At 45.9% G+C, this 13,021-nt stretch overlaps 1 protein-coding gene across 2 annotated transcripts in view; it reads left to right on the top strand.

The window, feature by feature from the left end:
- The window catches only part of sh3yl1 (SH3 and SYLF domain containing 1), a 197,930-nt gene extending 189,521 nt beyond the window's left edge, over positions 1-8,409 (top strand). For both annotated transcript variants that reach the window (XM_067984193.1, XM_067984195.1), the window contains exon 10: positions 6,160-8,409. In XM_067984193.1, coding sequence (XP_067840294.1) covers positions 6,160-6,362 — 203 coding nt within the window. In that variant the 3' untranslated portion in view covers positions 6,363-8,409. The remainder of the gene's footprint in view (positions 1-6,159) is intronic.
- The last annotated feature ends 4,612 nt before the right edge of the window (positions 8,410-13,021 follow it).

Genomic DNA, 13,021 nt, shown 5'->3' with positions numbered 1-13,021 from the left:
GCTATGCAATTAGATCATGGCTGAATTTATCAATTTATTTTCCTTGGTTCCATGTTGCTTAATATCCTTGTCTAACAAAAATCTATCAATCTCAGTTTTGAAATTTTCAATTGACCCCCAGCCTCAACAGCTTTTTGGAGGAGAGAGTTCCAGATTTCCACTACCCTTTATGTGAAGTGCTTTCTGACATCACCCCTGAATGACCATGCTCTAATTTTAAGGTTAATCCCCCTTGTTCTGGACTCCCCCACTAGAGGAAATAGTTTCTCTCTATCTACCCCATCAAATCCTTTATTAATCTTAAACACCTCAATTAGATCACCCCTTAATCTTCTATACTCAAGGGAATACAAGCCAAGTCTATGCAACCTGTCCTCATAATTTAACTCTCTTAGTATCATATCTGGAGTGATCCACACCCTGTGAACAAAGGCTCAAAACCCTGAAGTCAGATCAACTTGTCATAGATTTTATTGAACAGCACACATGATTAATACAAGCAGGTGATCTGTCTAGGAAGGATTAGAGGGGACATGAGGAAAGGTGGGATTAGAATTGGCACCTGGTTGTTCTTCGAGCCAGCGTGGACACGATGGGCTGAATGGCCCCCTTCTGTGCTGTATCTTTTCTATGATTCTATGGTCTATCCCCTTATCCTGCAAGAAACTAATCAGGGACTATGAGCTTGCCAGTTGAGGTAGTTCCTAACACTGAGTTCACCTGTCTTGAAACACATGTACAGTTTCTTAGTCTGCAACAGTCACTCATACCAACTCAGCAGATGTCACATGATTGGTTTAAAACTAAGATTGGGAACTAAGGGTCCCAATTCTTATCTGTATTTCTCAGCGTCTCTTCAAGTTCATCTCCACTCTCAATACTGTTCATTTCACTGAAATTTTAATCATGTTAGTTTTGTTACACATGCTTTGTTGGCTTAATTAGGTACTTTTCTTCATTTATTTTAGGTTCATTTGACGAGGTGCTCGATCATGGAATGAAACATCTGTTCCTGCTTTCCACCTTCTCACACCAGCTTTTATCCATATTCTTTGATTCACAAAAGATGTCAAGGCAGATGTTTCTCTTCCTGCAACCTAACACTTCAGGCATTGTCCTAACACCTTATCATCCAGCACATACTTTTATGTAGCTGGTCAACCCTCTATCTCTGGGAACCCGGCAGCTCTGAAGTGCCTTCCTTAATTATCTTTCAATTGTGGCACCAGTGCATCTGTTTCTAGCTTTCTTTTAATAGTGTTCTTTTTTATTCGTTCACGGGATGTGGGCATCGCTGGCAAGGCCAGCATTTATTGCCCATCCCTAATTGCCCTTGAGAAGGTGGTGGTGAGCCGCCTTCTTGAACTGCTGCAGTCCGTGTGGTGAAGGTTCTCTCACAGTGCTGTTAGGTGGGGAGTTCCAGGATTTTGACCCAGCGACGATGAAGGAACGGCGATATATTTCCAAGTCGGGATGGTGTGTGACTTGGAGGGGAACATGCAAGTGGTATTGTTCCCATGTGCCTGCTGCCCTTATCCTTCTAGGTGGTAGAGGTCGCGGGTTTGGGAGGTGCTGTCGAAGAAGCCTTCATGAGTTGCTGCGATGCATCCTGTAGACGGTACACACTGCAGCCACGGTGCGCCAGTGGTGAAGGGAGTGCATGTTTAGGGTGTTGGATGGGGTGCCAATCAAGCGGGCTGCTTTGTCCTGGATGGTGTCGAGCTTCTTGAGTGTTGGAGCTGCACTCATCCAGGCAAGTGGAGAGTATTCCATCAGACTCCTGACTTGTGCCTTGTAGATGGTGGAAAGGCTTTGGGGAGTCAGGAGGTGAGTCACAGAATACCCAGCCTCTGACCAGCTCTTGTAGCCACAGTATTTGTGTGGCTGGTCCAGTTAAGTTTCTGGTAAATGGTGACCCCCAGGATGTTGATCGTGGGGGATTCGGCGATGGTAATGCCGTTGAATGTCAAGAGGAGAGGTGGTAGACTCTCTCTTGTTGGAGATGGTCATTGCCTGGCACTTGTCTGGGGCGACTGTTACTTGCCACTTATCAGCCCAAGCGTGGATGTTGTCCAGGTCTTGCTGCATGCTGGCATGGACTGCTTCATTATCTGAGGGGTTGCGAATGAAACTGAACATTGTACACCCATCAGCGAACATCCCCATTTCTGACCTTATGATGGAGGGAAAGTCATTGATGAAGCAGTTGAAGATAGTTGGACACTGCCCTGAGAAACTCCTGCAGCAATGTCCTGGGGCTTAGATGATTGGCCTCCAACAACCACTACCATCTTCCTTTGTGCTCGGTATGATTCCAGCCACTGGAGAGTTTTCCCCCTGATTCCCATTGACTTCAATTTTACTAGGGCTCCTTGGTGCCACACTCGGTCAAATGCAGTCACTCTCACCTCACCTCTGGAATTCAGCTCTTTTGTCCATGTTTGGACCAAGGCTGTAATGAGGTCTGGAGCCGAGTGGTCCTGGCGGAACCCAAACTGAGCATCGGTGAGCAGGTTATTGGTGAGTAAGTGCCGCTTGATAGCACTGTCGATGACACCTTCCATCACTTTGCTGATGATTGAGAGTAGACTGATGGGGTGGTAATGGCCCGGATTGGATTTGTTCTGCTTTTCGTGGACAGGACATACCTGGGCAATTTTCCACATTGTCGGGTAGATGCCAGTGTTGTTGTATTATTTACATTATTCTAATGTACTTTGATTTAGATGTTATACTGTCATGTTATCATACAAGAGCTGATAATTCGTATTACTACACTATCGCACTTAATTGCTACTGAACTTTCCCAGGCCTACGGAATCTCTGCTGCTATTGCCATGGTGAACCCATCTCGTAGTCATCAATATTTTTATTTTATGTTATTTCCTAACATTTTATTACTCAGCATAATTTATTTCCCAACATAATGTATCCCGACAGAGGGCATCATCTTCATAGAGAAAGTGGCAGACTTTTTTTTGCTTAAGGTGGGAGAAACGCCATCTCATTTTTGCCAGCAATGGCACAACTAAGCTGCACGATGAAACTCTTGAGGGTGAAATTCTGCTGTCAATTAATTTGATGCGAAAGTCAGTGAGTACAAAACGTGGTCGTCTTTAAAAATAAAACCAGTTCATACCAGTATAAATCGGCATAATTGCAATAAGCTACTTAACAATACTGAACATTAAGATAAATGATCAAATGCAATGTGCCGAAGTATGATAGCTAGTGTTTTTTTCATCTCTGAAACATGGCTAACAAATTTAAGATTAGTACTCATTAATTTACTTTATCTGTCACTATTTCACTAAAACAGATTGTTTTTTATGTATTAAGCAATCTGGAACATTGGATTAATTTCCACCACAGTACTGTGGTAGTATTTTCCCCTTAAAATAGGAACTGAGATGCATAACCTCAACAAACGTGGTATTCATTTAAACTTGGTTTTATCTCAACCTTTTCATTCCAACATTTTCTTGAAATATTTGAATTGTTTAAATTGGGTGACCTACATCTGTCTCCCATATAATTTCTATTATAGTCTACTTGGCAGAGGTCTAATAATATATTAGTTTTGAAAAGCAATAATAATTGGCCTAGGATTTGCTGGAGTGGGGCATCATGCGGTGTGCCCCATTAGTTAGAATTTTTCCCTCACCCTTCAGTTCGAAAATCTGTAGCCCTGTAAGTGCTGGAAGTGTGAGCTGATAATTGTGCAATGAGGGCAATGGGACATCTGAGATCTTGGTGAACAACGGGACCAATAGTCTGTCTCCTTAACCAATGAGATTTAAGGATTGAGAAAGAAACAGAGGAATGACGGGGGAGAAGGGTGAATTAGAGTCAAATCAGGTACAGAAGGAGAAATAAAGAGAGGGAAAGAAAGATCAGATGAAGAGAGGTAGAAAAACGAGACACAAAGGAATGGAAGAAAAAAATTTTAACATTTAAATTTTAAAAATCTCTAACAACAATTTGCTACCTGTAAGAATGAGACTCTACAGTTTAAATTGTTCCCTTTCTGGGCCGGTGAGGTTGAGTGGCATTGTAGGAACATAAATCTTGTAATTAAAAGGTACTTACGCTGCTAAGTACTAGCCCTAACTTTCTACGGCGAGTTTAACTGGCAGTTAATGTGCAAGTGCAGCAACTTCATGAAACTCACAGGGAGGTTAAGGGCAAGTTGCCATTTTCGCGAGACTAACGGCGAAGAAGCGCAAATCGTCCAGCAACTTGTGGCAATTCGCAATTCACGGGGTATCTCTTGCGTACCACAAGTTGCTGGATGATTTACACATTAATAACGCCATTAAACTCGCCATTATTTTGGTAGCAAAATCTGGGCCATTATTGTCTGAAATTTTATCCATGCTTCAAGTTTAGCTCTCTGTTTTCTTTTATTGCTTCCCAATTACTGCTAATGAGTGGTTTGTGATTCTTCCCTATTCTTAAAGAAAACTCCTGCCTTTGTGACCATTGTATAAACAGTAATTACATATTTGATCAAGTTTAAAAGAAGAACATTCTTGCACTTAAAAATAATTTTTTTTGAAGTTCAGAATGCTGATCAGAATAATTGATAAAAGTTTAGACACCAGAACAGACAACACCTTTGGGGAAAAAACTTTATCAGTAGTATTATTAGTTGAAAACTGCATGCAGCTCCCAGCTCCAGTTTGATGAATCTTTCTTTCTTGCTGTATAAGTAATAGTTCTTTGAAGTATGTTTTGAGATTCAGGGTAGAACATTTCCAATTAGGATCTTTCTTGCTGGCATTTCACACAATACTGAGAAATTCAGAACTTCTAAATGTGTGTTTCAATAAAAGGCTCACAGGCTTTGACTTGTTTTAGTTGGTGAAAAGATGATTGAGACAGAGATGTCTTTTGGTTCTTTAAAATAATGAAAGATATGAATAATGATGATGTAGACTGTTCATTTCACCTAACATATGAAAGCTAGAGGGGAGTACAAAATTGGTAAATTGCAAGCCAGAGACTCAAGAAATTTTTACTTTGATCTCTTTCTCTTACATGTTTCAATTACTGTATGGAACACTGTTTTCCATAGAGTAGTTGACCATGGAAGTGACATCTGTGTATTACAACTGGTCTACATTATACTACAGTGTTGGTTTCCTGGAACTTTCATTTACCTTCAAGGTCAAGAAAATCTTCGCTTGGGGTGAAATCAGGCTTTGATATTAGTGTACAAACAGTTCCATATGAAATCTCCCTGTCCATCTTATTAGTGAAAGTGTCAATCTTTTTATTTTAAACGAGTTGATGCCTTCATTATTGAGATGCATCACCTCTACAAACAAGGTAATCATTTAAAATTTGTTTTATCTCAACCTTTCCATTCCAACATTTCCATTCCACCCTTTCCTTGAAATATTTGAATTGTTTAAATTGGGTGACCTACATCTGTCTCCCATTTAAATTCTATTACAGTCTACTTGGCAGAAGTCTAATAATATATTCGTTTTGAAAAGCAATAATAATTGGCCTAGGATTTGCTGGAGCGGGGCATTAAAAGAGGAATTCATTAAAACATTCATTAATTTCCATTTAAAAAAAAAAGAATTTCATACAGATGCATTTGTATGCTAGTATCACCCTGGTTTAATGGTCTTCGAACATAAGAACAGAAGAAATATGAGCAGGAGTAGGCCCCTCGAGCCTGCTCCGCCATTCAATAAGATCACGGCTGATCTTCGACCTCAACTCCACTTTCCTAACAGATCCCCATATCCCTTGATTCCCCTAGAGTCCAAGACATTTAGACATTTAGACATTGAAGAAAAGTTGATTTTGCCAAGATAAAAGCAGCCTTTCTAGAAAAGGGCCAACTTTATCACTTCAATCTTCAGCCAAGTGACTGGCCAATGCTGCATCTTCCTACACCACGCTTCACTCCCCTCCCCCCCCCCCCCCCCCCCCAACCACAATCCCTCACCCAGCAGGCACCCAAGCTGTGGCAGTACTGACATGTCAAGATCCTGATCCCAGGAATTCTGACGGGGTCAGGCACATATTACTGTGCATCTGTAGGTACGCTCCACCGTTGCTATGGCAGCGGAGTGGGATTGTGGATTTTGCAAGCCTGTTCTGCTCTTGTAAGTATAATTGCATTTGTTTTCTGCCTTACAGAAAATCCATGGGAAAACCCTTCAATCGTGACAGCAATACACTCATTTGAGGGACAAGCACCAGGTGATCTGAGCTTCAGTGCAGGTGATAAAATCACCGTGACATCCCGAACAAAATCTCAGTTTGACTGGTGGGAAGGAAAACTCCAAGGAAATGTTGGCATTTTTCCAGCCAACTATGTATCTGTTTCTCAAGACTATTGATTGTGAATCACACATTCAGTATTGCCAAATATTGCCCTTTGGTTTGTTATAAGATTTACCATATCGTGTGAACAAATTTGGTCCTTAAATACATACATCATAATAGATACCTGAGAGTAATATACAAAGTTGTAACAATATTTTCATCTATTCATAAACCAAAAGCACTGAGCCCAAAAGGTTCATCAGTACTATATAAATGCCAAGGTTAGGCTGCTCAGCATTGATACTTTTATTACTCTGATATCTATTTTCGATAAAAGTTTATGTAGTTTTTACAATTAAAATTGATACTTTTGAGGATGTTCCAGTAACTCACGGGAGAAAGGTACACTCCTTTGTGAAAGCAAAATTATATTCAAATTAGAATAGAGAATTTGTATACAGAGTATATTTTAAATCTAAATTCTATAATGTTCATTCAAGAAAAATAAAGTGCTGGAACCAAACATCATTCAAGAGCAATGAAATAAAGAATCTTCATAAAAAAAGGCATGGAAATAATCCTACCAATTTTAAGGGTTATGAATCTACAATTATTGAGGTCTAGTTTGAAAATTCTTTTTGCATTTTTTTCATTTAAAGTACAGAATTCTGGTGGTGGATTATTGAAAAATGGTCTTAAAAGCAGAAACCAGGATATTAAAAAGCTTATTAACAATAAATGGGACTCAGAATGCAATAGAATTTGAAGATGTTAAAAATCATTAATGTTAACATAAGTAATTATAGTTAGAAAACCGAACAAAATAAGTACGTGCGTTACCTATGCTTCAAAAGTTAAAAGCAGCACTTTATCCCTACTCTTAGACTTAGAACATTCAAGTATTTAATTTCTCCTTTAAGGCTTTCCTTATTGTGCTTTAAAACTAAAGAAAAAGGTGAGGAATTCAGGTGATGCAGTTTTAGAGACCCGTATTTCAGATTCTGGGATTTGGATTTGAATCCAGTCCAAACTGATAGGATGAAAACTATTTCCTCTGCTGGCTCCAATGTTTCTCAGTTAAATGTGTTTGGTCAGCCTTGAGTGAGTTTCTAGTAGGGATGCAATCGCAGTAAAGGTTTTGAAATTTTACTGTGTGGGGAACTGCTTGCAAACATTGACTTTTAAAAAAAATATTCATTCATTCATGGGATGTGGGCGCCGTTGGCAGGGCCAGCATTTATTGCCCTTCCCTAATTGCCCTTGAGAAGGTGGTGGTGTGTCACCTTCTTGAACCGCTGCAGTCCGTGTGGTGAAGATACTCCCACAACACTGTTCCCTCTAAGCTGTGCGCGTGTGCGGCCACGCAGCAGTTTGTTGCGGGCCGCTCGCTTAAACGTTCCGTCCGCGCACCAAACCAGTGCTCTCGGCCGCTCTCCCATACTGACCAGTGCCCAGACACCAAGCCCTTCTCCAGCTCTGCCTCCCCGGTCCCCAGTGCCCCATCCCTACGTGGGCTGCTCTGCCTCTGGTGTTGGGGAGTGTCTGGAGGTCCCAGGGTCCGATCCCGCGGCTCCAACCCCAGCCGCCGCATTGTTTACCGCGTTGCTAGGAAATGCAGTCAGCGAGCAGCTGATTGGCTGCGTGGAAACCAGACCAGGAAGTAAAATTGAAACCGAAGCATTTATCAGTGGCCAGTCGGAGACCAGGCATCTCCGCCCGGCCAGTCGGAGACCAGGCATCTCCGCCCAGCCAGTCGGAGATGAGGGGCCCATACATAGAAGCAGCCAAAACTAATGAGACCTGCAAGATGGAATAATTTTTTTAACCCTGCCGAGGATTCAATGGAGGGGAGAGCTTTAATTAAACTGTTCCCTGACCCCAAATTCACACTGACTGACTTGACTGCTGTTTTGTATTTCTGACTCAATTTAAATATTCTGATAGCACACGATCTACTTCTGTTTGAATCGGAGTCATTAAGCTGATTGAAATCGTTCCCATCAGATAATTTTTAATAAAATATAACAAGACCGGTCTGCTCAATTCTAGTGCAACTTAAGAAACCAATTTCATAAATTATATAAATTTATCTGCCAATATAACATTAAATTGTTACAATTACCCATTATTTTGTATGTTCTGTTTGTTATTTACCCTGAATAATGTTTTCTAAAAAGATGTTCTATTTAAAGTTGTGATTTTTTTTTAACGGTGGTGTACACAGCCTTTATATCGGTGCACAAACCCAAATTCATTCCGTACATGGCCGAAAAAAAATGAGAGGGAACCTTGTCCCACAGTGCTGTTAGGAAGGGAGTTCCAGGATTTTGACTCAGCGATGATGAAGGAACAGCGATATATTTCCAAGTCGGGAGGGTGTGTGACTTGAAGGGGAACGTGCAGGTGGTGTTGTTCCCATGTGCCTGCTGTCCTTGTCCTTCTAGGTGGTAGAGGTCGCGGGTTTGGGAGGTGCTGTCGAAGAAGCCTTGGCGAGTTGCTGCAGTGCATCCTGTGGATGGTACACACTGCAGCCACAGTGCACCGGTGGTGAAGGGAGTGAATGTTTAGGGTGGTAGATGGGGTGCCAATCAAGTGGGCTTCTTTGTCCTGGATGGTGTCGAGCTTCTTGAGTGTTATTGGAGCTGCACCAATCCAGGCAAGTGGAGAGTATTCCATCACACTCCTGACTTGTTTCTTCCAGGGACCCTGACCTAACATCCAAAAGATTGCACAAACATAGGAACGTGCAAACTTTGAAATTATGCCCTGTGTACCCAAGTCCAGATCATTAATATATATCAAAAACATCATACATACAAATTAAGAGCAGGAGTAGGCCATTCAGCCCCTCAAGCCTGCTCTGCCATTTGATAACATCATGGCTGACCTGATTACGACCTCAACCCTACTTTTCCGTCTACCTACTAAAACCTTTGACTCCCTTGTTAATCAAGAATCTATCTAACTCAGCCTTAAAAATATTCAATGACCCTGCCTCCAACGCTCTCTGGGGAAGGGAGTTCCACAGATTCACAACCCTCTGAGAGAAAAAAATTCTCCTCACCTCTGTCTTAAATGGGAGACCCCTTATTTTTAAACTGTGGCCCCTACTTCTAGTCTCTCCCATATGGGGAAACATCCTCTCAGCATCTACCCCTTCTAGTCCCCTCACGATCTTATATGTTTCAATAAGATCACCTCTCATTCTTCTAAACTCCAATGTACACAGGCCTAACTTGTACAACCTTTCCTCATAAGATAACCCCCTCACCCCAGGAATCAGTCGAGTGAACCTTCTCTGAACTGCCTCCAAAGCAATTATGTCCTTAAATAAGGGGACCAAAACTGCACATAGTATTCTAGATGTGGTCTCACCAATGCCCTGTACAACTGTAGCAAAACATCTCTACTGTTATATTTAATTCCCCTTGCAATAAATGACAACATGCCATTTGCCTTCCTAATCACTTGCTGTACCTGCATACTAACTTTTTGTGATTCATGTACGAGGATACCCAGATCCCTCTGTACCTCAGAGTTCTGCAAATTCTCTCCCTTTAAATAATATACTGCTTTTCTATTCCTCCTGCCAAAGTGGACAAGTTCACATTTTCCCACACTATACTCCACCTGCCAAATTTTTTGCCCACTCACTTAACCTATCTATATCCCTTTGCAGACTCCTTGGGCTTGATTTTAGTAGCGGGTTCCCTGTGCGTTATCGGCGGGGTGGGCTCGAAAATGTCAATTTCCATGTGCGGGACCGGATCGCGCCGCGATCCCGGCCACTTCCGGGTCCCGCGCTGACGTGCGGGGCTGCGTGTGCGGCCCCCGCTGGTGGGAATCCCGCAGGCAATTAAAGCCAGCGGGATGCCACTTGAGTGTACTTACCTTGCTTGTTGAGGTCATTAAATGAGCTGAATCAGCTGTCATAATAGGAAGTGTGGGATTTTACCTTCAACACGGAGTGTTTCACACACTGGGGGAAACAGTCTCCCTCCAACCGGACGTGTTGCAGCCAGCAGCCTGTGGCGACTGCCAAGGTGCACTCCACAGGGGGGAGAGCCCTCACCCACGCAGGAGGCCACCGCGTCACATAGGGCAACCCCTGCCCTCCACCACACCCCGCCAAGCCAGAGGACAGACCGACGTGAAACCGCAGCCCCAGTTCGAGGAACCACCTACCTACCCTGCACAACCCCTCAGACCAACACCTGCCAGATGGGTGGTGCGTTGACATCCTCGGAGGACGAACAGCATGACCAGCCCCAGCAGCCTCGCAGTCCACGCCGTCCACCTCAGAGACGTGGAGCCCCCCCAACACGTTGCTGTGGCACACCCACCTGCACAGCAGGAGGGAGGGCAACCGCAGAGAGAGATGCATCGTAGGAGGCACTACCCTCCACACAGGGTCCATAGACCAAGGCTCAGCTTCATGGACCTCTCCGAGGAGCAGTGCATACGTCGGCTCAGAGTCATTCGCCAGGTAGTCGCCGACATCTGCAGCCTCCTGAATGACGAGCTGCTCCCTGATGGACCAAGCAGCATCTTCTTACCTGTCGCCATCAAAATCACCACTGCCTTCAACTTCTTCGCACCCGGATCCTTCCAGGGTGCCACCGGGGACATCACCGGGGTCTGTCAGTCATCTGCACACAAGTGCATAAGGCAGGGCACCGAAGGGGTGTTCTGGAGGGCCTCGCACTACATCAACTTCGCCATGGACGAGCGCAGCCAGATGGAGAGGGCGGTTGGATTCCATGCCATGGCTGGCTTCCCACGGGTACAGGGTGTAATCGGCTGCACCCACATCGCAATACGGGCACCTCCGCATGAGCCAGGGCTGTTCATCAACAGGAAGGGGTATCACTCCATGAACGCCCAGCTCATTTGTGACCACCGCCAGAGATTCCTACGCGTGTGCGCCAGATACCCCGGCAGCTGCCACAATGCCTTCGTCCTCAGGGAGTCCACCGTCCTGCCCATCTTCCACGCACCCAACGCGGGCAACGGCTGGCGCATCGGCGACAAGGGGCTTCCCCTACACACGTGGCTAATGACGCCTCTGAGGAACCCCATCACCGAGCCGGAGCGTCGGTACAATGACAGCCACACTGCTACCAGGTCTACAATTGAGCAGACCATAGGGCTGCTCAAGATGCGCTTCAGGTGCCTTGATCATTCTGGGGGAGCGCTCCAATACACACCATTCAGAGTGGCACGAATCATAGTTGTCTGCTGTGCCCTGCACAACATGGCCCAACAGAGAGGGGTGCCGCTGGAGGAGACCCCATCAACACCCGCCACCCACATTGAGGACGGCGAGGAGGAGGAGGGGGAGGAGGGGGACGCGTCACAGGATGATGGACGACCCATGCGCCGAACCCCGACTCACCGGGATGCTCACCAGGCCAGGGAGGCACTCATATGTCAACGGTTCTCCTAGAGTCAGACAGTGCGAGGCGTTCGCATCTCCTCACCTGCACATGCGAGGGGCCATACCAGCCCCCTCCACTGAAGAGTGTTGCCAGTACTCCTGCACCCACAGCAGTGTGCCCAATGGGCGGCAGCAGGTGTTCGCCGTCATGATGGGCTGCACGGAACGCACCTATTGCACAGGCCGCGGAAGAATGGACGAGAGGTGGCAGGAGTGGTGAGAACGATAGTGTTTAATATCGACAAGGTGCAATACTATAAACAAAAAGTGTACAAATTAACAGACACCCTGGTGCATTCCCTTTGTGCTTATAACGCCTTTGGAGTTCTTTTCCGGGCACCCCTAGTGGTGCTACCCCTGTGGCTCCAGCAGAGGTAGTGGCAGGTTGCTCGTGTTGTTGCCCTGACCGGGTAGATGCTTTGGGCGGATGGCCCCTGAGTTTCGGTGCCCGTGAGGGCACCTCCACAGACTGCTCCCCCTGCACCTGTGCAGGGGCAGACTCGGCCACCTGGAGAGGAGGCACCATTGCGGGTACTGGTTGAGAAGGGGGCAACGGGTGGGACGTGGGGGCACCTTGAGAAGTGTCCTTGCTTCCATGTCCCCGGTCACCATCATCCCTCTCGTGGCCGCGGCCCACATCACCCCTTCCACCCTGCTGGACGGCAGTTTGGATTGCACGTGTGAGGCCTTGCAAGGCCACCCCTAGTGTATCCGTCAGCCTGTTTATGGCGGCGGAATGTTGCTCACCCTGAATCCGTACAGCTGTTGTCAGGGCCTGCACGGACTCGATGTGGAGCTGTGCGTGACGCTCGAGGGAGGCCAGCCTCTCCTCCACCGCAGACGCTCCCGCACCTACCCGCGACACTATGTCGCCGGTACCCTCCTGTGCCTGCGCCACCAATGCCCGCATGCAGGAGTTGGACTCCTCCATCGCCTGCACGATTGTGGACAATGCGCGCGGCACCTCTCCCAGTACCTCGGCAATTAGCTGGTGCCCCTCGACGGCTCTCCTTTTGACTGGTGGCCCCCTGGGTTCAGCATCTGGGTCCGGCTGAGCAGAGCCTGGAGATGAGTACTCCCACCGACGCGGACCCTCCGTGGCTGCCCCTGCCACCAGGGTCTGCTCATGCTCACACGTGCGCGGCGAATCACCAAGTGCTACCCCAACTAGTTGGCGAGAGGGACCCACCGAGGTGCGTGTCTCTGCGCTGGTGGATGGTTGGCTCATATGTGACGATGCACCCTCAGAGACCGGCATGTCCTCTGAGGAATCGGCCTCCTCACACGAAGCGCTCG

Source organism: Heptranchias perlo, chromosome 5, assembly GCF_035084215.1.
Source record: "Heptranchias perlo isolate sHepPer1 chromosome 5, sHepPer1.hap1, whole genome shotgun sequence".
NCBI classification, from domain to species: domain Eukaryota; kingdom Metazoa; phylum Chordata; class Chondrichthyes; order Hexanchiformes; family Hexanchidae; genus Heptranchias; species Heptranchias perlo.
This window is presented reverse-complemented; position numbering and strand designations above follow the sequence as displayed.